General features: G+C 35.5%; 1 protein-coding gene across 1 annotated transcript in view; it reads right to left on the bottom strand.

Annotated features, from left to right (window-relative positions):
- MALRD1 (MAM and LDL receptor class A domain containing 1) overlaps nucleotides 1–27265 on the bottom strand; it is a gene marked incomplete at both ends in the record, with an annotated part of 293532 nt that overhangs the window by 108871 nt on the left and 157396 nt on the right. The window contains 2 exons of the mRNA XM_082044615.1: nucleotides 6567–6724; nucleotides 9737–9982. Of these exons, the coding sequence (XP_081900741.1) occupies nucleotides 6567–6724; nucleotides 9737–9982 (404 nt within the window). The remainder of the gene's footprint in view (nucleotides 1–6566; nucleotides 6725–9736; nucleotides 9983–27265) is intronic.

Genomic DNA, 27265 nt, shown 5'->3' with positions numbered 1-27265 from the left:
TGCTTTTTCTACCACGTAGGATGTCAGTGCCTGCAATGATAGACAATTCTACTTAAAGCAGCCTTTCATATCCAGTATGAACCTTGCATGAAATTAATTGGAATCAGATACTTCCATCTTTGTGAAACAAATTAGAGCAAACACAGAAACACAACTTTTTTTCTTTCTTTTTTTTTTTTTTTTTTTTTTTTTTCCTTTTTCCTTGTGAAGCTACTGTGGATTCAAAACTGACAAGATTTCTTGAAGCACAAAAATTAGACACTTTGTGTCAAGACGCTTTATTGATTCATCAAAGTAATTTTGATCACAGTACAGCGTGTTACTGCAAGCCTGGCAAAGATCAAAGACTACCAGAAACTAGAACATCTCCAAGACACTAAAAACGAATTATGAATTAAAAATAAAAGTTGCATTAAAGGAATATAAAATTGGAAACAAATTAATGTTCTACAATGAGCACTAGTGCTACATTGATACTTGCTGAATTTTTGCCAGTATAACATCTGTTCAGTTCAGTCTGTTTGACTAAAATGATACTTTTCTTGATGGAAGACACCTTGGGCTGTAAAAAGAGATGAGAAAGGAAAATGAAAAAAAATAAAGATCTTCCACCTTTTTTGAGATGAAATTGAACTCTTGGAAATGTTCAGTGTTTTGTTGTTTTTTTTTCAAGTAGTTGTTGATTAGGAAAATTAAATGCTGTCTTGGGATTTTGGGTTTGATCAGTGCTATATGCTTTCTAAAAGATGCCAGCAGGCACCAGGTTCCAAGTTGCATTAATTATTTTTATTTCTTTTAAAGACATGTTAATTTAATTTCTAAATTTATCTATTTAGAATAAGAGATATAAAAACTTAATAAAATGGTCAGAGCTCAAGACTACACTTCTATCATTTAGAAAAAGTCATTTGTCTTCATAAAAATACATTTCTGTTTTACAGCTGCTGTATAAAAGAGACCTGATTTTGATGCCTGTTGCTTCAGTAAAAATCATTCAATAGCAGCTCTATGATCCTTAAAAGAACTCTGTCCCAAGACACACTTAAATCACAACTTACTTTCTTGAATGTCTGCCCTGAAAAGTGTTAGAAAAGAGCAAAAGAAGTCTGACCTGCAAAGATCCTGGAGATGTTTCAAAGCCTCATGTGCTAAAAAGCAGCAATGTAACCACTGTCACTCTGTGAGACTATAAATGTAGAAAAACCATAAAGTAAATCACTCCCAGAGATCTCTGATTTGGGGAATAAGTTCAGTTAAACAACCCTGGAGAACTGTGTAGAACGGAGACTGAAAGTGCATTTTTCATCTATGTCACATGGCGCCATGTTGCCATTTTGGGACAGAAAATAGGAAGGTGGGCTTGTGATTCCAGGTGTAATGTTACAGGATATTGTTACGTTGCCTCGATGATTCGGTATGTATCATGCTGTCTAAATCTGTTAGCCTGCTCAGTTTTCTAACCAGGCATTGCCCTGCCTGGCAGAAGACATGCCTTTAGTCACACAAATCCTTTACTACCCATTGTCCTCATCTCCTAAGGGAGAAAAAGGTCAAGTTCTCAAAGAATTTTAACAAAAAATGCTGAATAATTCATATACTAACAATTTCTCCTATATGTTTCTAGAAACACGATGGTTTTAAATTACAAATCCCCTGATGAATCTCTTGTCTTCACAAGCAAGATTCCAAAATACAAGTGTGATTCTTTAACCCTTCTTCAAAATGTTTTTTTTCCTTCAAAGCACATCCGAATGTATTATTCCAGCTCACCAACTTTTTGGAATGAATGCTTACATCTGGTTGCAGTATAAGAACACAAATAATTACATGCTTTCAATAATTTACAGTTAAGAAGATTGAAATAACCTCCAAATGTACTCAACTGAGAAAATAAAATGCACTGAATCATGTCTGCCCTTATCTACGGTTGTGCATATTTCTTTGTTCCTTCTGCATAAACTGTTTTTTAGAAATGAAGCTCCCACTGAAAACTGACTTATTTCTATTTAATCATTGTCTCAAACTCCATTTACTTGGAGATACGCTTATGTAAATGGTTAAAATCAGATCTACAAACAACCTGTTTGAAACAATGACAAAAAAGGTGGAAAGTGCTGGTTTAGATTCTGCATTCAGTTCAGGAAATGCAACTATTAAAATATCTTGCTCTAGGAAGTAAAGCTGCCATAAAAGTTAATCTTCCTCTCTTTCTTGATAGTATGGTATTTCACAATATCCTCACTGATTTCCTGTAAAGCTCCTGGGACTAAGGTGGTGCTACCTTATCCTCAGTCAGACCAGACATTTTGTTGTCCCAAATACAACTTTTAATAGCAGTTCACAAGTCAACAATGATAGTAAAGGGGGTTAAACTGTGTGCCTTTTGAGCACTATAAAGAAAGTCACTAAATAAAGGCCATTACCATTGTGCTTCTATGTGGAACCAAATTCTCCTGAATATGGCTTATCCTGGACTTAGTAAAGGAAAACTATTTGAAATGAAAAAATACTAGGATTCAGAAGAAGAAAAGGATAAATGTAAGCTACTGAACATATAGCAAGATATATTCACATATGTATCTCACTCACATGCAAATACTAGAAAACATTAAACTTCTGCATTAGATTCAAAGAATTTATCCAAAATATTTATTGTCTAAGAGGGCAAATGAAAAATCTACACATTTTCTACATTGCTTGGAGCATGGTTTGAAGTTCAACAGACTCCTAAGTAAAACATTCAAGCAAATCTTTGAAAATCTAAAGTTTCTTCCTCTAGCTGTATGGAGTTCAGGTAATTTGCTTTAAGGATACCTGAATACAATGGAATCTATAACTTCAATATTAACGTGAGGAGTTGATTGTTTTTCATGACAAGAATCAATGTAGAAATACAGAGTCTGTTTAAAGCTGTGAGGCAAAATAAGTTGTTACCTTAGACTTTATTCTTGAGTCACTTCCCAGAGAAGACGGGTCAATTACATTGATTTGTGAAAATTTCATTTTAAACTACTCACTCCTAGAAATACAAATGTCCAGAAGGTATCAGCTGGCATCTGCAGCATCTCTGCTGCAGGTTTTCTGGTCAACAGCTCTGGAAATTAGGCTGCTCCACTAAAAATAGCCAGGGAATCACACAAAAAAAAAAACAAACCAGTGCTTGGGCTGCATCAGCCCTGAGCAGTGGGAGGACACTGGCTGCTGGCTCCAGCTGCCCACGCCACGTCAGTCTGCCACTCCAGCAGTGTCAATGGGCCCTGCTTCACTTGCTGTGAGCTGGCCAGGAAATCTTGTCCTCCTGAATATCATTATGTCTTTGCTCATTACTAACTGGATGGAATTAATTCACTATGACAAATGCCTGAATAGGGTCCACTGGATATTCCTAAGACCCTGTATATATTGGCCTTGTCCCACTCAGTGGAAGTAGTTTCTTGTGGCAGCTTTCATCTTCCTTATACATTGACTTATTTCTTTTTAGAGGCTTGTTTCAAATCCTTGAAAAAGGTTCTTCCTAATTCTATTAGATCCTAAATTACAGTTTTTAATGAAAAACTCTTTATTGGAGGCACGTAACATTCATCCCCCCAAAATTATCATCAACAAATGGATTTATTCTTTGATTGTTGTTCCTTTCCCACTGTGATACCTAAGACTTGCTTCTTTTTTATGACAAAAACAACTTAAGTGGCAGTAGGAAACTTCACGTCAGCAGAATAATATAATGTATCATTACTTTTACTTAGGAATGCTTTCTTGCCTCTTTACAAACGTGTAAAAATCACTGGTTCTTCTGATTAATAAAATAAATCAGTATTGAGTGCCAATGAGGAATGCCACCATCACCTCTAAAAGAGGCATAGTGAATATGCTCTACTTTAGCTTCAGAATATCTCTTATGATGGATTGTATTCTTTTACAATTGCCACATAGAAGATTAGAAGTATCTCAAAATCCCACTGCAGTTGCAAAGCTTTGACTAGTTACATCCAGATCTCTTCTGGTAATATTCTGTTTGCCTGGTGAGCTTTTGAAATTCTATTAAGCACTTCGTAATTGTAGTGGCTGGTGAGTTCAATATTGCAGGCTCCATAAATAAGTGTAATGTCAATATCTTTTATTTGCATAAATGTTGAGGGGGTAATTTGAATACTGTAATTTTGCAAGTAGTTCATCTGCCCATCATTTTGATTGGATTATTATTCCCTGTACAGAGAGGTTTATATGAAGAATATGTAGTACAATTTGAGGAGAAAAACAAAACCAAACCAACCAACCAAAAACCACCAAGAAAACAGTGGTAACTGTAGAGAAATTCCCTTAGAAAATTAATTTATTTTCTCTAATGCAAACCTTAACATAAAGTTTCATGTTTGGTTGTGGTATTTCTTTTATAATCCTGCAGTTTTATTGGTTATATCATTAGCTGAGTTGCTACAGTACTATGACAGATAATATTCTTAAGCTTCTTGAAAGTAGTCAAGCAATGCCAATATTAAGAGATGACACCAATACACTCCATGAACTATGATTTAAAATAAATGGCTTTTTACTCTTGTTTACCATTTTTCTTCCACTGTGATATTCAGGAGGAAGAGAACTGTCTTCCTTATTCTGCCTACATACGATATTTCCTTATCACGTTGTTCTTTCCTGTGCCGTTGGAGTGTACGGCGTTCACTCAGTTCAACTCTTATTGGATATGGTGAGACAGCTTGCTAAGCTGTCAAATTTGAGATGCTAAATTCCTTCACAGATCATCTCCTCTTCCTTGCTTTTTCAACTATATCACAATCTGCTTTGAGTGATATTAATTTCAAATCAAGAGTTACTCAAAATGGATGGAGATATATTGGTGCTGCAGTTTGAACTAGCAAGAGAAGCTTCAGTATGACTTCCCATGAGTATTTGTTGATAAACAGTTTTTATTCATACAGACACTGCTAAAGAGAAACTCTACTTAGAATATTGACTTAAAAATCCTTACAGGCAACATAATGGGTAAATTAGGTTGATCTGCAAAACAATCCCAGATGAGAATAATTTTTCCTACCTCCATGTAGAATTCTTGACTTCATTAAAAAAAAGAAATAAGAATAATAATTCATTACTCAAATGCCCTCTATTTACACTGTCTTAAAAAATATCTTTGAGCTCACCAGAGACATGGACTTAAAATAACAGAAATAATTAATGAAAAGTTTGTTAGGATAGTAAAATCAGGTAAAAATGAGGAGATGGTTCTTATCAATGAGGATAACTACCTGGTAATACTCTGTTCAGGTCAATGTTGTAAAAAAATTAAAAATTAAAATTAAAAATTAAATCCTTTGGTCCATCTTAAAGTGGAAAATATATTTAAGGATCCATGAAAAAATCTCCTAATGGCTCATTGTTTTTATATTTCAGTCAGACTGAGCTTAGGTTGTTTCTTTAAGACTATTGAAGTGTTTTATCTTCCAGAATTTTGAATTATTCTTATAATATCCAGAACATGTGAAAAAAAATATAGAAATTTATTTCTCCAGAACAAAATATGATTTATCATTAAAAGTTAGGCAGTGAACATGTTCTTGGGAAATAAAACAGAAATTTTAATGCAGTTCACCAAAATAACTTCTATCCCAAGATTTTTTTAGACATATTGGAGAAAGAGAAGGTAATAGAGATATGGCAAATAAATTACACCATGATTTAGACTTGAATAGCCAGAACTCCTTGCACAGATACAAGCACAAATACACAAGCTGTCATTTGAAATGGTTTCTATTACATTGTTCATTGTGTTGGAACACCATTAAAATGCCCAGTGGTATTAAAATGTGTAGTATGCCCAGGGAGGTGAAATATGTGCTTTTGCTACACTGATTATTAATTCCTACATTTTACTCAGAATTATGTTATGATTTAAAACTTGCTTTTACAAACGTGTAATCTTTTTCTTTTTATGAACAACAAATGGAACAGTTAATTTTCAAGGAACCTATCCATTTTCACTTGTAATTGAATAACTAAAGAGTTTTTTCTTTTTTTCTATATATTTTTTTGTTCATTGCACAGTTAGTGAGAAAATGACAGTTCTAAAGGCAATTGATTATGTTTTCTTTACCTGTCTACATAAAAAAAGAAATCATTTAATAAAGTCATATTTTTGCATTTTATTCTCACTTTGTGTGGGTTGCTAGATTATTTTTTTGGTGGATGTCATCCGATCAGAATGACAGGGTTATAAATTGATAGCTACCAATAGGCATGACAGCAAAATATGAAGACAGCTCTCACATGGAGAATATAAAAGAGAAAGGTATTGTGTGTGAATCGGGAAAATAGAAAAAGGTTTTTTAAAAGATTTTCTGTGGCTTTTGAGAGAAACTTCTTTTGGAAGAGAAATGGTAAAAGCATTTTCAAGAGACTAGAATAATAAAAAACAGTGCAGAACAAGGACGTGTGTGGAAGCTCTTCCAGCCTACAAGCCAAACAGAATGTCAGTGCTGAACCATTCTGCTGGAGTCCATACACCCTTACAGATATCAGTTATTCCAAAGAAAATGGGGGTATTTTATTACCTTAATCAGAACCTGAATATGTCCCATGGCTATTGATGATCTGAAGTACCAGAAGCTCATCACACAAGTCCCACTTGATTCTTTCCATTGGGAACTCTTCACATGGGCTTTTTCATTTTTTAGGCTTATTGCAGTGGCCTCAAGATACAGGAAATGTCCTGAAATTAAACAATGTATTACTGAAAAATTGTTTTGGACTTTCAAATTAAGTTCTGAAACTCAGCAAAGAAAATACAGACATATGAAGTATACTTCCTATATTATATACGTCCTATACAAGTTAAGCTCTGCTTAGGGTGAGAAATGACAATACTTCCATGTTTCTCAGCTCCTCAGATTACGTGTCCGTGTCCAACATCATTAGTTGCTATTTTGACAGCACATCAGACAATAGCCACACCGTGGCAAATTTCAGGTGGAAGTTTTCTGAAAGATAACCTTCAAAACACTGAACCACGCTATACAAAACCTTGTGAAACAGGCTAAAAATCCTTCATATATTTATAAATCATTAGATATCCCTAATGATTCATATTACTTTCAGCCATCTGTACTCTAATGTATGAATATTAACTCACATTTAAATTCTTTAGTCAGGGGAAATTTAAAAATGAGATGCCTGCAGTTAATATTTTCCAAAACTGTTATGGTCCTTGAGTTTTTCATTTCTGCTTTTAATCAGAAGTACAATAAATTCTGCAGGTTTTCAAATTCAGTTTTGTATTCTGTACGAAAAAACAAATGTGTTAATCATGTAAGCATAATATAAATAACACACTGGCAAATTTTAATTGCAACTCTACTGAAGTTTGTATATGAATTAGAAAAAAAAAATATTTCATTAGAGGTGGAATAAAATGGGCTCTTTCATTCATTCTAACTTTGACACTGCTCTGGCTGATTTACAACTATAGATGTTTACCATAATACTGTGAGTTTTGAAAACTGAAGTCAAGTATATATGTAACAAGCATAGCAACATCTCAGTGATATTAAAAAAAATAGAAAATGTAAATGAAAACTTATTTTTTCTGCATCTACTATTTCATATATTAGATAAGCCATGTACATAAACACTACGAGATATCAAAAATGTGTCATCTCATGGCATCAGCATCCTCTAGGATGATGTGGCTAGGCTGGATTCAGTGCTGGAAATGCTGATGTTTGTTAATACTTGTTTAAAATTAGGAAAAACCCTTTTGTTCAGAGGAAAACAAACAAAACAAAACGTTTCAGAGTCATCTTCAGTAAGAAAATTTGATTGACTAAGGTGAAAGACATGGGACACTCTGAAAGACACCTTGATCTGAACTACTGGGACCAGCACTGTGGGATCATGGCTAGTCAAACTTGGCTAGGAGATAATATGACAGATAACTTAATTCTACCCGGAATGAAGTAATTCTAGTTGTAAGCAACTTTTCAACATTTTAGTGTTGAAAATTGGCGTGCACATGGGAGTTACCATTAAACAATTGCTAGATGCAAGCTCAGGAGATGTGATTTCAGAAGTAACTGCTGAAATTGCTCTGTGTCTTTCTTTGTGCAGCTACTGGTGACTGAATACTGCAGTATTCCTGCCATATATGACACTGAGCTGAATTTCGTTTTGGTTCTCTCATGGTGAACACATTAAGTGCTGTCAGTTCTGGCAATATGGCCAGATTCCACCTTCACCTTTAAACACTTGACCACATTAAAATTGTGAAAAGTGAAATGAATTCTAATTGAGAGCACAATTTCAAGACTATAGAGGAGCTCTTGAGTAAAAAACTGAGAATTTGAAATCTTTGATCACTCACCACGACAAAAACACTTAACTTTCAGATTACAGAGTAAATTTCTAGGCTAGGGAGTTAGATCAACAGTCTTTTTATACATATGTTGAGTGCATTCCATCTATATATGACAGAGACACATAACTAGTTATTCTAAAAGGCAAATAAAAGCCAGGGACACATTGGAGGACACTTCTCTTGTACTGCATCTTACTCTGAGGTCAGTGAAATGCAGCCAGGCTGGACTGTCTCTACATTGAAAAAACATCTGAACACTTAATCTTTGTGATTGTTTGTTCCTGCTTCACTCTCATTCACCCTGGCAAGCTTTCGCTAGTCCCTGAGTTTCAACATATCTTCAAGTAAACTTTGGTTTTATTGGGTTTTGTCCTTGGGCAGTTCAAGGAAACATTCAACAGCTACTAAATACAAGTCCCATGCCTTTGTGCAACTCTGCTGTGGAATATTAAATTTTAAGATCAGTTTTGAGCTCAGCTTTGATAACATCTTTGCATGACCTATAAGAACTTCAAGAGCAGAGGATGAAGGCACAGAACTTGTAGCAAGAACAAGAACAGACAACTGGATGCTTTGGCCAAAACAAGTCAGGCACTACACTGGCACTAACAAAGCAGATATATTTATTTAAATGTATTAGCTTAAAATTACCTAGGATTAAATTATGAATCGTCCTTATAGGTAACTTTAAAATTCCAGATCAGTTTCTTAACTGTTAAATAGCTTTTTTTTTCTGTCTTTCTTTAGGACACAATTTAGATATGATTAAGCAGCTAAAAAAAAAAAAAAAAAAGTATTTTCCTAAGGTAAAAAAGGCACTCGTGCATCCATTTTAATCAATTATCAAAGAGAGATTGAAAAGTTTTATTGCACTTTGCAAACATATATTTTTAATGTGTTTTAGATGTTTGGCCCTACTCAGAACTATTGATACCCTGTATATAAAATATCGTATACCAGTGTAGAATTTTTATTACTCTCATTCAGAATGTTGCAGCATGTTCCAACATTAGGTACAGCCTCCTGGAAATGAGCTTAGGCTCTGGAGGAGCAGAACCCAGTGGATCTCGGAGCTGACCTGACTTACCCTTGCAAGCTGCAGCCAGACCGAATGCCTCTGTCCTGACAAGTAACAAACTGTCTTGCTTGACTCACACAGTAATTCATAAAGAGGAAACAGTGAGAATCATTTTTTCCTAATCTAAAGTCATTTTACAACAGTAATTAGTCTTCTGATATTGTTACAAATTTAATTCATTAAAAATGACACCCTGATTAGACATGTTAGAACCCACTTGTTGCCTCTGAAGGGAGGCATGAAGAGAAGATTCATGAAGACAATTACATCTCATTTGTGAACTGACAACATACCAGTTCTATTTCCAAATGTGTGGTCCCCAGGAGGTCTAAGACTTTGAGGTGAGCTGACCCCTAGCACCCAGTTAAAACTGTCCGCCAGGGAATTTTGCCAGCCGCATCTGCCATTCTCAAAGGTGCAAGAAGTTCCACATTCACTCTCATCTGTATTATCCCCGCAGTTGTCTTCAAAATCACAGCTTTGTTCTGGTCTGTAACACTTGCCATTCTGACATTGCAAATAGCCATATGAGCAGGAGCCTGAAAAGAGAAGAATGGGGGTGTCCCAGTGAATCTCACTGCCATGCATCCCAGCAAGGTTACTGGAAGGTTACATCTCATTGATCTTGATATTTAGGAGGAGGAGGGTGGTCCAGAGCAGTTTTATTGAAAGCCTTTGGTTTTCCTGAAGTGCCAATCCATTATCAGTTTATTTCTTTTGTATTTTGTCAAGAGATTGCCTAAATAAATGACTGTTTCCCTTGTAAAGCCTTTGAGGGCAAGCTCCAGCCAGGCATTCCTTCACTAACAAAGCTTTTTAGTCTGACTTAATTGCTGACATTCTCCTTTCATGTAGTGTAGGATTAAACCATTTCATTTTAGCTGCAAAGCTGAGCTTACTTCAGCAGCCACAATTTGGAAGAAAGAGCTTTTCTATTTTAACTATAGAGGTTTGCCTTTTAATGGATTTTTTTTTTCCCAGACGAGTTCAGTGGGGTGATACTGTCTTTTTTGTGCAGTATTCCTTGCATCATTGAGGGTTAATTCTACTATTGTACAGGCTAAAAATTGCAGTACTCATTTCACAAGATCCATTTCCAACATTCATGCTTTCATTTCAGATCAGTTTCTGCAGGGAGGTGGATTAAAAACAGCCCCTTCAGTACATTCTCTAATCAGAAAGGGAGACACAAAATTCTGAAATTGACCCTTCCTATTTCCTTCCATTCTGCTCTCCCAGAAATAAAGCACATCATAATTTTATTTAAAAATAAGAATATCACTATATGAGATCATCAGACATTAAATTTAAATATATATGTGTATGAAAGTTGTACAAGTATAGGAAGAATTTTAATTAATTGATACTGAAAATCACATGGTGATTTAAAGAAGGACCTGATGGAGCTAAATTAAATTCACATAAGGCTGGACTTTATTAAGAGCTCAGAATAACAGAGATTAACCAAAAGAAAATATGAGATGGCATATTCAGCTGATGTGTTGGCAGTTTCTGTTCCTAAGCCTTTGTTTATTCCAGACTTTAAATTATACGTCTCCCAAACTAAGTGAAAAAGCACTGCCATTCCCATTTGCTGCAGACTTTGGGTACAGTGAAAGCAAGCCTTGAATCACTAGATGTTACCTAAAGGAAACAAGCATTAACTCCTCTTCTTTAAGTAAAAAAAAAACTTACTAATATATACTTATTAGAAATAGATAGATAGATAGATAGATAGATAGATAGATAGATAGATAGATAGATAGATAAACACTGGAAAACCATGGAAATACCTAGGAAGTTTTCCTGGGAAATAGTTAATTTTCAAATCCTGATTTCTCAATAACATAAAAACACGTATTGTGTTTGCTCTAGAAGTCTATGTTTAGCTTTTTACAGTTGCTCAGAGAAAGGAGGTAAAAGTCTTGAACGGAAAGGAACAAGGCGGAATAAAATTCTGATAATGACTTAGAATGTCAAGAACGTCAGACAAAAGTCTCCAGAAGTGGAGAAAAGGAAAACAGATAGGCTCTGACTAGAAGAAAAAGACCTGTTTGAAGTTCTCTGCTACAACTTTATGAAAGCATCAGTGTGACCTTTGTCAGTACACAATCTCTGAAAATGGTCCTGGCCAAAAGAATGTATCGATGTATCAGTCAGTGTCTAGTTACTGAAATCTGCAAGACAGTTGGAGTCCATCAGAAACTTCTCTCTATCGATCTGCTTCAGAATTTTAATCATCTGGATTGTTTCCCAAAGGGAGAGAGAGATTTGTTATAAAATTGCTGCCTAATTAAAATGGCATCTATTTTTAGGAGGTAGTTATTATAACCCTACATTCCTTTTATGTGATTGCACTAAGAATTTAAGCAAAAAAAATATTTTTGTCAGCAAAATAGGAATTTAAATTTCAGGATGCAGTCCATGCTTGGAAATATTTTTCCTTGTTGTTCATTGTAATTGATAATTGCAATAACTACTGCATTTTGAGACCCCTTTGTAGCATTGCTTTCACTTTCAGATTAAAAAAAAATAAAGTGAATTGAAAAGTGGGGAAAACCAAAAAAAATGCATCTTGAAACCTCGCATGAACGCATCTTCTCAAGCACACGTAGTGAATGATATTGTTCTGAGTCTGTAATGTAACTTGCTTCTGGACGCACTTCCATAGTATGTTTTCTCTTTAAACGATATGTTCCTAAGGCTTTAGAAATGAAAACCAAGACACGAACCAAAACACATACACACACAAACACCGTGTAAGAAAAGGGTTTTTTTAAGCTCTTTTCCTTTCTTCCCTACTTTTTCTCAATACTAATAATCCAAACACTCTGTTATATAGATGCTTGTGGGTATAATACAGATATTTAATTGAGAGGAACTTCTCCTTAGCAAGGCTCAGTAACTTTTTCCTCCAAGCAGTATTTCCAAAAGATTATTAGCAGGCAGACTTTTTGCCCTATGCGGTAACTACTACAACACACTAGGCTACAATGGACCCAAAGGGGCTGTTAGTGTCTTTCAGATCAATAACCTCTGAATTGAGGAGGATTTACACAACAAACAGTCGCACCAGTCAATAATCCCCTTGTTTTATATACCCTGAGCAAAATCAACAGATGGAACATTTATATTTTAAAATATGGAATTAGGACAAGGATTTGTCACCTTTATTTTATAAAGGTGTTTCTCTTAACTGTATTTTGAAAAAAATGTACCTGCAAATATCAAGAGAAAAAATAGTCTTACTAGCAGAACCGAAATATAGTTTGTCTTCTATATCAATGAACTCTGAATAGTAATAAAGATAACATGGTGTATAGACTGCAGCACTGAGGCAGAACAACAATAAATTACAGAAATACATTCATGTTAAGAAACAGCATCTATGTGTAAACTTCAAAGTCTGGCAAGAAAAGTTATGTTCTCAAAGAAGTAATTCCAGAGAGGAAAAAAATATTCTTTGATCTTTGAAATCATAGCCTGTGTCACAACAGGACTATTCTATGAGGTAGCTAATTTTTATATTACTCTATAGCATAGTAATAACTTTATCGCTTGTTTAGCTGCTCTCTACAAATAAATTGATATAAAATTTTAAATCCTGTAAAATAAATTAACTCCATTAATATATGATAAGGTGATACACAAGTACTGTTTTATTTATTCTTTTCTGTTACTTTAGCAGATGAAGATAATTGAGAAGGACTTGATTTTTTCCACTATTACTTAAAAGGTCTTAACGTCTTTGGATAATCTTCCTTCATCTCTGTTCAAAAATACCTTATACTTAAAGCTATTTTTTTTTTCTCACCCAAATTCTTTATCAGTTGTTTGTTTCTTTCACAATATTTCATTTACCTTTTATTTCACCATGAAAATCCCATTTATGTCAGGTTGAGAATCCCTCATTCCCATTATAAAGGTAATAGCTTTTTTTCTTTTTTTTTTTTTTTTTTTCTTTTTTTCTAATACACCTGACTACTTTACCATTAAAATCCATTACAAGTCCTAACAAGGTGTTTGGACTCATATCTGAGTATTCATTCATTTAATTTTTTTTTAATATTGATTAAAACAAATTGTGTCACAATCACTTGGATTGGCCATGAAAAATTCCTGAAGGAATTTTCTGATTACACACTGACACTGAGTAACCAAATGGAGCCAAATTAATGTAATTTATGAGTGACAAGCGTAAGAAATAGCTTGATCATGTTCTGTAATTACCTGTAAGAAGAAAAACACTGATCGCGGAAAGCTCTAATCTAGTAGAAAGAACCTGTAATATTACATGCTGGGAAACTGAAGCTAGTGAAGTTCAAATTAAAATAAAACCATTCAATAGACAACAAAAGATTGTGATAATTTCTTTATCAGTTAAGGGCTTTAAATAGAGAGTGAACTTTTTTTCCCCAGAGACATGCTTTAGTTTAACTTAAAAATTATTTAATAAATCAAGGAAAACTGTAAATGGAAACCTGGTTAGAGGTATATAGGAGATTGAATAGCATATTAATAGCAGTGTCTTTTGGTTTTACAAACAAAAGTGCAGTGGTAAACCTTAATTTTCTCATGTAATTAAGAGAATTTACAACAGATAAACTAAAAGTTTATCCACGCTTATAGTAGCTATGAAACAGAGATGAAAATCTCAAATTTCTCTATTAGATTTCAATTTTCTTGAAGCTACTCCTTTAAATATCTTTGCTTATTGGAAATAAAGTATGACAGTTAAACTCATAAAAATAAAATGGATCAGAACTTCTAGAAAATTGCAAAAATATGATTATATATGGTATTGCACTAGTTATGACTCTGGTCATAAACATTCAACACTTCTCATAATTTAAACTTGTTTCTTTTTCAGTTCTTATTTTATATCAGCATTGTTTTAAAATTACCCACAAACTAATCCATGTTTGAGAACAACAGGAAACAGATTGGTGATAAGGATACTCCAAAAGTTGTTAAACTTGTGCATCTTAAATGTATTATATTTAATGATATCATCATGAATGTTTTCCAAACCTAAATCCAACCAAATGAATGGGATAGTTTACAATTCTCAAAGGTATCAGAATAACACGTCTGTAGGCTTGAAAAGATCTGCTTCAAAATATTTTATTTACGCTCACATAACTAGAAGTGTATCTGTTCCTAAATCAAATCCAGCATTCCTGTAGAACCTTAATCTGGTATAGAGGCCAGAGTAATTAATCATCAGGCTAAGAGTTTGACAGCCCAAGTATAGGGGCTCTCTAGATAATTTAGATCGCTGAGTTTTTCCCTGCAACAATTACTCCATTATCATTCTTGCTCTGAGTTGACATTACTGTATGACTGAATTGCATGTGTCCTTAAAAAAAAGAATTGTTAACAGGAACATCTTTCCTCTAATATCTCACCAGTATAACCCAAGGTCGCAGAGTAAAGTGCTTTCATCACAGTTGATAAAGCACAGTAATAATGACTTGTCAACACAGGATTGTCAAAAATATATCTCATTTCAAAAGCAAAGCTTTGGAAATTACAAGAATTTTTAAAGACTTTCAGAAGTTAAAGTGCTGGGAAAAAAAATGACTTAAAAACTACTAAACATTATCAGCTCTTTCTTTTTAGAAACTCTGTTTTTACTAGGACTGAATGTAAACAGTAGAATTTTTGGTTTTGCAAGCCTCTCAAGTACCTTGACATATTAATTTGCATTCTGCACAACTCAAAGTTTAAAAAACAACAGCTTGAGTTCGTTTGAGAAAGGGAATTTGAGAAGAAACTGTTAACCTTCTATGAAATAATTACTGGGCGGGGGGGACAAGTGAAACTAATTATCAGAAGTACCTTTATTGAGAATAAAGTTATATCCACATCTTCAACACATAAGGCAGATGCTCGTCGTGTAAGGAATCTGCTCTGCATGGTTCCCCCCGCAACCTGGCCTACATTCTTGGAGGTTAGTAAATGGGGGGAGCCCAGTGTGCTAGTACCAAGAAGTACAGAGGGTGGAGTGGCATGAAGATACCATGGCCAGGCTCTGTGTACAAGGCAGATACAGGAACTAGATGGTACTGTTCACATAGCTGCTGTCAAATTAGAAATAAATATTCCATTCCATCAAAAATGCTGGTTGCTGAGCTAGCAGATGTGTCAAAATGTGTCCTGTGGATGAATGTTGCTCATTATAATCTCATTATAACACCAAAACACACCTCCACCCCAAAAGCTGCATGCCTCCATCACATCTCTATGCTCCCTCAACCATACTCCCTGAATTCTTCTAAGTCTATATCTTTAAATTTGAAGCAAGACAATTTTAGACCAATTGGTAACAAAGGTAACTCAACCTCCACCAAAGTGTAGAAAGTAGTATAAAATAAACTAACAATAGGGGAAAGTTAGGGAAGACACCATCACTGAGAAGTCAAGGAGACAGCATCGCAGACTTCTGGGATCAGCTGACAGGCTGAGCCTATCTTCTCCCCTAAAAGGAATGTTTTGGGTAAGACTTGTACACTTGGTTATACTAAGTGTTTCCCTGGGAGACTTCAAGCTTGTATTTGTAATCACTTTAGTAATGCTATATAGTCACCTTAGCTTATATGAATTTGGTACCAAGGTGTATTTTTTGCAGACAGTGAATTTTGTCAATGGTAATCTAAAAGAATTTGTACCTGTTCCTTTAATAAACCTCATTATTTGTAGATCTAGTTGTGAGAAGCTCTCTTTGGATATGCTCAGACTTATAGTATACGTTATACTATTCATGAATCTGTACAAATGTGTAAATTCAATGACCATGACCCAACCCTGCACTGTTAGCGAATCCGTAATTGTTTGAATTCGACATAATGCCAGACTGGCTGTTGAGCATGATCGGACTTACAGTGCCAGCTTGAGGTCATGTGGTGTAATTGGGCATCGCTCAGAAGTTCAGCTGCACTCAGCATCCCAGTGAAATACTGAGGACAAGCTGGAATGCAAGGGAGCTTAGCTTCTGCTAAATTTACGTCCTTAGGGCAACACCTAAGTTTCTTCCATGCCAAAGAGCTGATGAAGGCTTCTCCAACAACCAAAACTTTCTCAGTTGATTTCTTATATTGTCTATTTCCACATACAAACACAAGAGAATTCCCTTCAAGTAATCAGATCCAGATTCATCCTCAGAGCCATTAAGAATCAAAAACATGAACAACAGGGTAGTCTATCACTGTTCAACATTATTGTCTCTATCCACGACAGAGCAACAAAAATCGGTGCCTCTTGATACTGGGTTTACTGAATATACTATAGACAATACAGGGGAACTCTAAAAACAGTGTTATAAAGAATAAAAGCTTCAGTCTTAAGTGCTTATGTGCATGTGAATGTGCATTCACTGAAAAAAAATTAATTAAAAACCAGGTTTTTACTGAAAAAGACCTTCCTACGTATTTTTCACTCCTCCACTATTACAGTATTGGTGTACTAATATTGTCAGCAATAGAAATAGTGCATACCTTCCAATGTTGCTTGAATAATTCTACATCTATTTAGTCTATATGTTAGCAGGTCAACTTAAAAGGAAATTTTCAGTTAATCTCTTCAGATGGGAAATCACCTTGATGAATAAGAGACCTAGATCTGGATGCATTGACAGATACTCCTTCTATTGCAATAACATTAAGACTGTTTTGCTCCTTGCCAGAAAACGGAAACAAGATACAATACACGCTACAATGATTATTCCAGTGCTAATCACGTGATTTAAGTCTCCAACATAAAGAAGTGGCCAAGCCAGGAAAGCTATTGGAAGAGGATGTATGGATAATGGGAACAGGGACATATCAATTCTTACATACAATCTCCCCTTTCCAAAGCCAAATTAAAATTTAGTACCTGTCTTCTTGAGGTTTGACAAAGAAATACTAAGTGTAAACAGTAAAACTGGAAAAGCTTAAATCACTCACCTCAATTTACTCTTATTAAACAAAATAAAATTAAACAAAGTTCTAATTCGCCATCTTCCAGCTCAAACAAATTAAACCTAAATATTCACGGCCTAAACTTTTTAACAAAGACAAAGAAAAAAGAAATGTTCCTTAGCTATAAAATCCACAATCCTAAAAACATCCCAAATATTTTAATTCTTTTTTCTTTAATTTGTGCCTTTTAGTAGTAGTACGCATTTTTACGTCAAAAGGTTTAAACACAGTCTTGCATCTCCAGCTTTCTTCACCACAGGAGGCAGCCGTACAACCCCTGTTCCATGTGCACCAGATCTGGAAGGCAACCAGTAGACCTGCCTTCTGAAGATCTCCAGGTTTGACTCCAAGTTGGAGCATGCCCATTAGAAGCACAATTCAACAGCTCACTTAAAATGCATTCTATAACTGTACACTGACACCTTGCCTGAGCAGCTAAATGTTATCATGCTTTTATCACAGCCTGGGCTGATGCATAACTGATCACAACTTTACCTTAGAGCCTGAAGTCGTTTACTTGTGAATCTGCAGACTGAGTCAAAAGATGGCTTGAGTAAAGCAGAAACCCATAAATCAGAGGAGTTTGAGCATGAGAATTGGGGTGCATGAACTGAATAGCTGCGGTATGTTAGAAGGGAATTTCTATAAGCAGACCAAAGGAAAGCTGGATAGACAGTGAACAAAATGCGTTTGATATAACTCAGGCTGAAGGAGACTCTTCACTGGCTGCACTGGAATATGTGTTCCCTTCACGTTCTGCACCACACTCCAAGTTATTGCCCAAAGCATACATTGAAAGGTGTAGCTGCAGTGCAGTGATAAATCCCCTTTGTACAATTTGTCAGAGTGGTTGGATTGTGCTCAGTAAACGAGACAGGAGGAAAATAGTCCCCTCACATTCCACTCAAGGCCTGACCAACCAGCTCTTATTTACAGTTACAGACCTGACTCTGAGACCACAGGGTAGGACACCCTCCTGGCCAGATCTAACACAGGTGAGAGAAGGCAGTGGACATAGAGGCCCAGAACTTTAGATACACTGGTTCCACAGCTGGAAGTATAAACCAAAATACATTTAGAAATCCCTTCTCTTACAAATAAAAGCATGGAAAAAGATACGGCTTAAGCAGTAAAAGTACAAAATAGTCACTCAGTGGTTATACTATACGTCCGCAAGACCTCAGAAGTCTCTTCCACGAACTGGATTTTTTTTTTTTTTTTTTGACAAATTAGACACTATGAGGTAGTCCAGGAACGGGTTAAAATTGAGGGAAGTCTGTTCACTTTTCAAAGGGGAAGATAATTATGAGTATCTATTTTAAGTTGGAGATCTCTACTATTAATGAATGTAAATCTATTTCCTTAAATCAGTATTAATGTTGCACTTGCCCCCTCTGAAAAGTGGTGTGGCAGTTGCACACCCCGCTCTCCTTCAATGGGGCAGTTAATGGCTCTTTTGTGGGACCTGGATTTGGTTGGACAGGATCGTTAGCAGAGGAGGGGGGAGCAGAGAAGCTGAGAAGCTTCTGGAATGCCCACAGCCAGATCTGATCAGACCATAAAACAGGGTTCCCGCCGAAGATTCCCTTTGTGTGGTCTTCTTGGAGCAGCAGGTCTGTGCCGGAGCCCTCCCCTTAGGCAGGAATGCCATCTAAGGAAACTTCCTGGGACTGGGAGCACCTCACCTCCTTGTTTGGCTGAGTGATAATTTAAGTCCTTGCCAATCAGGCAAGTGTAGTCCTTGCCAAACCAGGAGAGTGTTTATTTCCTATGGGCATCCAGGGCAGAGGGCTCTGGTTTTGTTTCTAGTGAGTGTGTGCATGCACACTGTGAATCCTCATTATTCTCATCTGCTGCACCCCAATAATCTCTTCAACTGATATCTAAACTTTTATCTTATGCTATCGGAGTGCTAACTAATTGTATAAACCCTGTTTTGGTTGATCCGTTGGCTGTACTTTTCTGGCCAGAACAAAGTCTGTTTTGGAACTTGTTTTGCTGCTTAAAACAGGCTTTTGGGGTCCCTCCGTGACATGTTCAAAAATACAAACTTAAATTACAAAGAAAATTACTCTGGAATATTCTCTGTTATGTATAGATGGGATGAAATTATGAAAGAGCTGCTAGAAATAGAATTTGCCTATAATTTCTATAAACTATTACAGCATGTAAACACAGCAGTATTTAAAGTCTTCAGCAATGCTTGAGTAAGAGTCAGGTGTAGGAGAAATGAAAAATGTCCAAACCAGATTAAATTGAATCTCATGACCCCAATCTCTTATTGCTCAGAAGGAATAAGTTTCAGGATTGCTGTATTTACCATATGATACTAGAAATCTTTCTATCTATATTGGACAGAATGCTACACTGAGCTGAAGACGACATGATGATTAAAAGATTTTATTGATGTCTTGAACAGCCTTCCACACACCTTTGAGCCTCCACTGGAAAGGTCAATACTTTGGAAGAGAGATACCAACAAACACTTTAATCACTCAGTATCTTAAAGAAACATAACTTCTAACGTGGTCAGCTTTTCCCTTTCTCTGTGTTATTGTTGAGTTTGTTCTCAGAAAACGAAAGAAAAAGATTAAAAATATATCTATAAAGTCAGCATAAGTGGTTTGAGGAAAGGCTGTACAAGTGACAACAATTTCATTTGGAACCTATATGCTCTAATTAATGTCACTTATACTGTTAATGTCTCCTACAGTGATCAAGTAATTCTGTTCCTTATTTTCTTCCAGCCAGCATGAATAATTAAGACAAAAGCATTTTTCATTTATTTTCCTCAGTCAATGTTAGTCCAATCCACCGCATTTGTTTATTCCCCAAAGCAATAATACCTCAATTCAGTACGTGCTCACATTTGGCAGCATTCTTTAAGGTAAGCAAATAGTAGCAAGTGGCTGAACTTGCAAGCTTAGCAAGTAACTGAAAAAGGAAACAAAAAAGTTTAGGGTTGGCAAGAGAGCCCTGATGAAATGGAACTTGGGCTTTAACAGTAAATGTTCAAATCATTTGGTCTAGTTCAGTTCTATGAAAGGCAACAAGTTCAAACAATTCTTCTCCCTTCAATACAATCGGTATTTTTCTCCACTGCTGCTACCAGAAGGCTATTTTTTGGTTTTCAGATAAGAGACCATTTTAGCATCTAGCCTAAATTTATTCATGACCAGTTCAGAAACACTGATTTGTACACAGGCTCTGTCATCAGCTCTCCTCTGTGCAAAAACGAAGGTAAGGGAAACACAGAAGAAAGAACAAACAGGTCTGAAAATCAGCAACCAATAGTACGCAAAACCCTCATATTTACCTGGCCCAAAACTTCAACTGAAAGCTAAAAAACTTCATCTTCAACAGAAGCTAAACACTTTCTTACACCAATCTTCCTTTGAAGTCTAGCCACACAAAGCTAGACAATTTCAGAATACATAAAAATAATTTTCTGTCTATGGCTGTGACAAAATAATGAGGAATACTTCTCCTGTGGCATTTCTGCTTTTTCACAAACTAGGTCTCACTCATTTGAAGCTAGGCATCCAAATTCAAGATTTTTTTTAGAATCTAAAATACATCCCTGAGTCTTTCCATATTCACAAATCAGTCAATCATGTTTTGCATGCACCAGAATACTGGATATAGGCCTGGCTAACCAAGCACTCAAATTACCAATTTCAGCACTTGTAACTCCTTATGTCCACAAAGAGGCAAATCTCCTCTCAAAACTCAGAGCCTCAGTCCTGAGTTATTCTTCAGGGACAGAGAGTGGTACTCTCCCTGTGTTGTAACATCCTTACTACTCTAGCTTCATGAGTGGAATAGCTTTTTGACAAATGCATAGCATCTACTTGCAGGTCATCCTCTTGGACATTTACATTTGGATGCATCTGTACCTCTCCTTAAAGACACTACACAGAATCACATAAGTATCCTTCATAGAAATTTATTCCAAAGGGAGTTGTAAAGTATGTATGAAGCCACCTCTGTCCCTACCTGGCACAACAGAACAGAAATAGCTCTACTATAGAAAGGATCTTTTCCTCTTTTTATGAAGAGACATGTAGGATTTTAGCTTAAGATAGTATTTGAGTATTTGATATCTTATTGCAAAAAAGTTAAGAATAACAATAACATTTCTGTCTTGGACAATGAATAATTGTTTGCTGTGTCAGCTACTGTTTATTCCTGACCGCTAGACAAAGTAACTTGTTATCTGCCATGCCAAGTAGGTTTTGTATATTCCACTAGCTATATTTAAGAATGATCAATAAGAGAGAAGGCTTAAAAGCATATGAACAAAATCATGCCTGAGTTTATCATCATGGAATAATTATCACTTGCTTTTGATATTATCACCTGCAAGGGCATCAGCGTAGCTGTTACACATTTTCTCAGTAGGGTAATAGTTTAGAACAGACATTCTGCTTGCATAGAACATTTTGGTGTGTGTTGATTTTTGCAGAAGCATGAAAAATGTCAAAATATCACAAGAAGAGATATTTCAGCCACGTTTGCCAAGTTTACTGTCTCAAAGAGTTTGAGAATTAGAAATCAGTATTTGCTCTAGAACTGTGCAAGTGATTGTACATATAGATATGTAGGGGAGAAGCAAATGTAAGTGCTCTCTTGGGAGGGAGAGAGTCACTGTAAGTCCTGATCTGGTGTACAGGCTGTGTTCCTTTTACTCTCAAGAAACAGATGGTGAATTTTCACTTGATAATCAGCTATTAAATAGCCATAGTTAATTTCTGCTGATGAATGTCACATTTCTGTTTTTTAACAATTAAAATATAAATTTGTTATATGTAAAATGTAAAAAGAATTGTTGCAAACATTTGCTTTGCATGACTTTTCATCTGAAACTGAAGACAATTACTTTTTAAAGATTTTTTTTTCACCCTCTCTGCTACCCTTCCCCTAGGATAAATGATCTTATTATTTCCATTATGATCTTCAGTGCACATAGAAAGAAAAACAACTAATGCTTGCAATTAAACTGTTTAAATTAACTAGTTAATTATATGAAGCATGCATAGTAATACTGAGTGTGAGTCTCAAAATATTTTAGCTAAACAACATGGTTTAATTAATACTGGGATTGAGAAACTCAACTTTCAATCATTTTTGTTGGTCCTTGTTCTATGATTGTTTATCACAGCATGAAACTAGTGTTTCGGCTTCCAGTTTCAGTCAGTTCTCTATCTCTAGTTGGGTCTTACATAGTTAGCATGGAAGTATGTTATTAGAACTCTTCAGAAAACTAGAATTACTCTTATGAAAAAAAAAATTACATTGGATTCTGGATCTCATTCACTGAAATGGGTATAAATTTTCTTCTGATGTAACACCTTATCTTACCACATCATCCCTAAATTTATTGCATACAATAGGTTATCGTTTGTAGAAAATAATTTGTGGGTTTCATTATGCTAATAAAAGAATTTTTGATGCCACATCTTTAAATCCTTGTGCATTCTCTATCTAGTTACACAAAGTGCTCTGGCTGATGTTCAACAAAATATGTCCTCCTAAGCTCTACTGTTGTACCAATGTAAGCACATGTTCAACTAGTGAAAAGATCTGGAATAAAAAAGCTGTAGAATCTGGAATCATGGAAACTACTTCATTTATTTGGAAAACAATTCAGGTTTTTCTACAATTTCACCTAATTGCAAATAGCCCTGTGAAAAACAGGTGTTAAACAAAAAAATGGAAGATATCACATCCTACACAACTGCAAAGACGTGTTAGAAGGCAGACATCTGGCTATTGTTATGCTAGCAGCAGACCTTGTAACTTAATTCAGCCTTATGGAATGGCATCAGCTACAAGCATTAGTTCTGAAAACTTTCTGTCAAACAAGGCACATTTTAGTCTGACAAAATACGTAAATGATGATTTACATATCCTCAAGCTAGCTGTAATAGCATCAAAGTAAAGATGTAATGTATAAAGCTTCATACAGTCAATTCATAAACACTTTTATCACAGTAAAAGCCTTGAACTAGGTGTCTGTAAAAAATGGTGGTGCTGGATTAAACACATAGAATATTAAAGTCTATCACTAGTTCAATTATACTAAAGGACTTAAAGAAATAAAAGATCTACAAAATAAACACAGAAAACAAGAAGGCATATTTGAAGGCCTTCTCCTATAACAGCTATGAATTATTTGTAATCTCTTGATTCTAGTATTTTGAAGAAAGTAATCTGACCTTTTAAATTTTATCTGAAGCTGACCTGGTATCGGCCATTATCTTCAATCTCTGCTGTGAAACCTTTGCACAGTAATATTGGCAACGTTAGTTTCTGCCAAAGACCATTCAGTGTGAGTCTAATGTCTTAAATGTAAAATAGTGTCTCCTTAATGCCTCAGTCTTGAATAGTTGTGGTATCTAGGTGTGGGATAGTTCCACTGCACTTCCATATGCAAAAATGGTAATGATATGATCTGAGTAGAGTCAACAAAAGGAAAGGTTGAGGGCCTGTGGTGACAACCTGGCAGAAGTAGATGCAAGAAGCAGAAGGGTTTTGCAGAGAAAAAAATTAGAAGGATCTCATAAAGACAAATTCTCATCTCTGTAAGGTGAAAAGGAGGGAAATGCTAACAAAGCCAGTGAGACTAGCATGTTGCAGCCACTGAACATGACCAGAAGCAGACTTCATAGGGAATAGACATCATGCACTGCCATCTCACAACAGGTTAGTCTACAAGCGAAACGAGTGTGTCACATCCCGTAGATGAGACACTGCACCAGAATTATGGGAAACTCTCCATATCTTCCAGCACTCTGAGCCTGTCAACTTAACTGTTCATCACTTGGCAGTCATTTCTGCTTAAGCTAACAGCAAACAAAATCAAAAAATATTTCTTATAAAGCAAATCTAAACCAATCTAGGAAGAGAAAGAGACCTGTAAGAGATGATGAAAATAAAACTATGTCCAAAAGAGTTCTAAAATAAAATCTTAGATGGCATTCAGGTCACCAAGATATGTATACATTTATGTTTCTATGTCAGCAAGCTAAGTGTCTAAGTTGCCATTATAACTGATGGGGATGTGGTTGGTAACAATCATTGGACTTCAAAGGATGATGTCATTGTGCTAAAATAGAAACATAGAATTCTATTTGGTTGCCCACATAGCATATCATAATGTGCAAAACACCATTTCTTGTCACCAGCTGCTACCCCTGAAGAGCATATACTTGACATGCATCCCGTGTTATACACCTGTCAAAACTGTGGGGATTTCTTAGATACCCAACTGCATCACAATATATGCCTTTGTACGTGCAATTCAGTTGTGTCCTGAGTGACTGCACAGCAAAAGAACAATATAGTACAGTGACTGTAATTGGGATTTAGATACCTGACACATCCTGAGTACACATAGATGTATATGACATCTGATTTGAGTCTTCACTTGGAGCTGAATCCCACTCTAAATATTTCAGGTCTTGTCTAAGTCTGATAAAATTTGAGTTTACTTTACTTAAAGATTCATTATGCCTGTTAAGATCAGTTTGTTTTTCTCCCTCCCCAATTTTATTTTTCACTTAGATACCTAAAAACTCAGCACAAAAATATTAAGGGCCTTCCTCAAACAAAGAAGTGTTTACTGAAATAGAAATTTTGAGAGAAGAATCTTTGGTCTCTTCAGTTCACTGATGCATTCCCTCTCCAATCTAGCTGAAGATGGAATTCTGCTAGTTTTTCTTCCTCTATGGTTGGTAAAGACTGTGCAACTTCAGTCAAGAACCTCTCTTCATTTTTTTCTTGAAGACAACTTCTGTGACTATTGACAACATGGTGACGCAACCTTTGCTTGTATTCTGGATATTTGGAAGTATCCAGAGATTTAAAAAAGCACTTTTTTGATATTCCTTTCCTTCAATTTCTTCCCCTTGTGCAAGGCAAGTAAAATGACCTGACTTTCGAGCATAAACTGAGTGTGGTCCTTCCACACTCAGGAATGCTTACATTTTGAGAGTTAATAGTATTTTTAACACCTATTTGTTTATTAGCTTTGTTTATCCCACAATTAAACAGCAATCCAGATGCATCTTGTGGTAATTCGGTATCTTGTGAGAGTTACTATATCATTCTACTTGGAAGGCATATTCTGTTGAAAAGTTTGAGAACAAAATAAATCACAGAATGAAAATGAAACTGTGCAGTGATTTGCCTCAAGTCTTCTATAAGATAAATCAGAAAATATAAAATGATCTTTCAATTAAAATTTACAAATATCTTATACAAAATAATGTTTTTCTTTGTCTAATGTACACCACATTGAAAACGTAAACATTGTAACTGGGGAAGTTAAATACAATCCAAAGTGACTATTGATATTATATGCTGAAAAGCCACTTTAAGTTCAGCTTGTTTCATACAGTTAGAGAGGGAGAGAAAAAAAGCACACACATGCGTGCAGTCTTCATCACACATGGAAATTTTATTCCAGGATGTCTAGACAATTCAGCTGCCCAGCAATTGTACTGCACTAAAAGTAAAATAGGATGAGATACTGTAAAATATGACTAGATGCTGTGAATTATAACTTCTTTTTTTCAGATTTCTTTTCTTGTTGCAAGACTTCATAGTAAAAACATTTTGTATTTCTAAGAATTCCCTGTATTGCAGCATTATATCTCTACCTTCAGATGTATGAGGAAAAAGTAACAATTACACTCAAGTAAGAGTAATTTGTTAGCTAGATCTTGGAATGCAAAGCAGGATTAGAGTTTTCACATTCTCAGTTCACCCAGGCAGAGGCAGGCTCTGTATATGGAATACGTAATACATAGGGAAAAAGTTGTGCTAATACTGTTGTTATTACCAATGGTGCTGGGAAAGTTAGACACAGTAAATGCCTTCTTACTTAATTCTCCCAGCAGGGAGAAAATAAAAGACCAGGGCTCTCTACCAGGGTTCTTCTTTATAAATATATTATCAGAAATTCCTCCTGCATTTTTAGGAACAGTTTGCATTTGGTTATAAAAGCTATTCCCATAACTTAGCTAACCATTGCCAAAAGGAACCACCAGCTTATACCATGAATGTAGATATAAATACCTGCCCTCACCTCAGAGACACTTCAAATTGCCAGCACTGAAAATTCATTTCTCCTGACCTGATACTTATTTGGATGACTGCTCTGTTACATGCTTCTCAGGAACCTGTCTGGGAAGGCCCAAGAGATAAGGAAAGTTTTGGAGTTGTTAAATTGTTTTATGAAACAGAAAAACAAGTTCTAGCAGTGCCCTATCTCCAAGGATCTGAGACAACATTAATCATGTTCTGTTGTCCAGCTTTCAGAGTTGTAATGAGTTATGGGCCCAGTCCAGGCTCTGCTCTGACTGCGGATCCAAATACTGTTTGTGCTTTATTTCACATTCAAGGCATTAGGTCTGGCAACAACTAGGGGAAACATTTTATTGCGTTGTGATAAAATTATAGAAAATTATGAGAAACTGCTGCAAATTATCTGTGGTTTTTTGGATGTTCAAATATTGCAGTCAGTTATGGACAGAAACGTATCCTAAATCCCCATAGAATGTTGAAAAAAACCAAAACTTTAACTCCAATGTATCTTTAAAAGTACAACTGACTTGGAACTTAGCTGGGGAAAGCTTCATAGGACCATAAAATACAATGTAAAAATCCTGGCAATATATTTTTTCTCCTTCACTGTCAATAAAAATATCATTTTCTTTGTAATATCTGGACAATATATGTGGGACTTAAATTCAAGTCACCGGCATGCATGACCACTATTAGCTTTGCGTCAAACTACTAAACCAAACTACAGTATTTCTACCACTTTTCTGAAAAGCTTGGAGTAATAGTTCCAGG

Source organism: Streptopelia decaocto, assembly GCF_964273445.1.
Source record: "Streptopelia decaocto genome assembly, chromosome: 2".
In the NCBI taxonomy this organism is placed as follows: Eukaryota; Metazoa; Chordata; class Aves; order Columbiformes; family Columbidae; genus Streptopelia; species Streptopelia decaocto.
The sequence above is the reverse complement of the archived record's forward strand: the minus strand, read 5'-3'. Positions and strand labels throughout refer to the sequence as shown.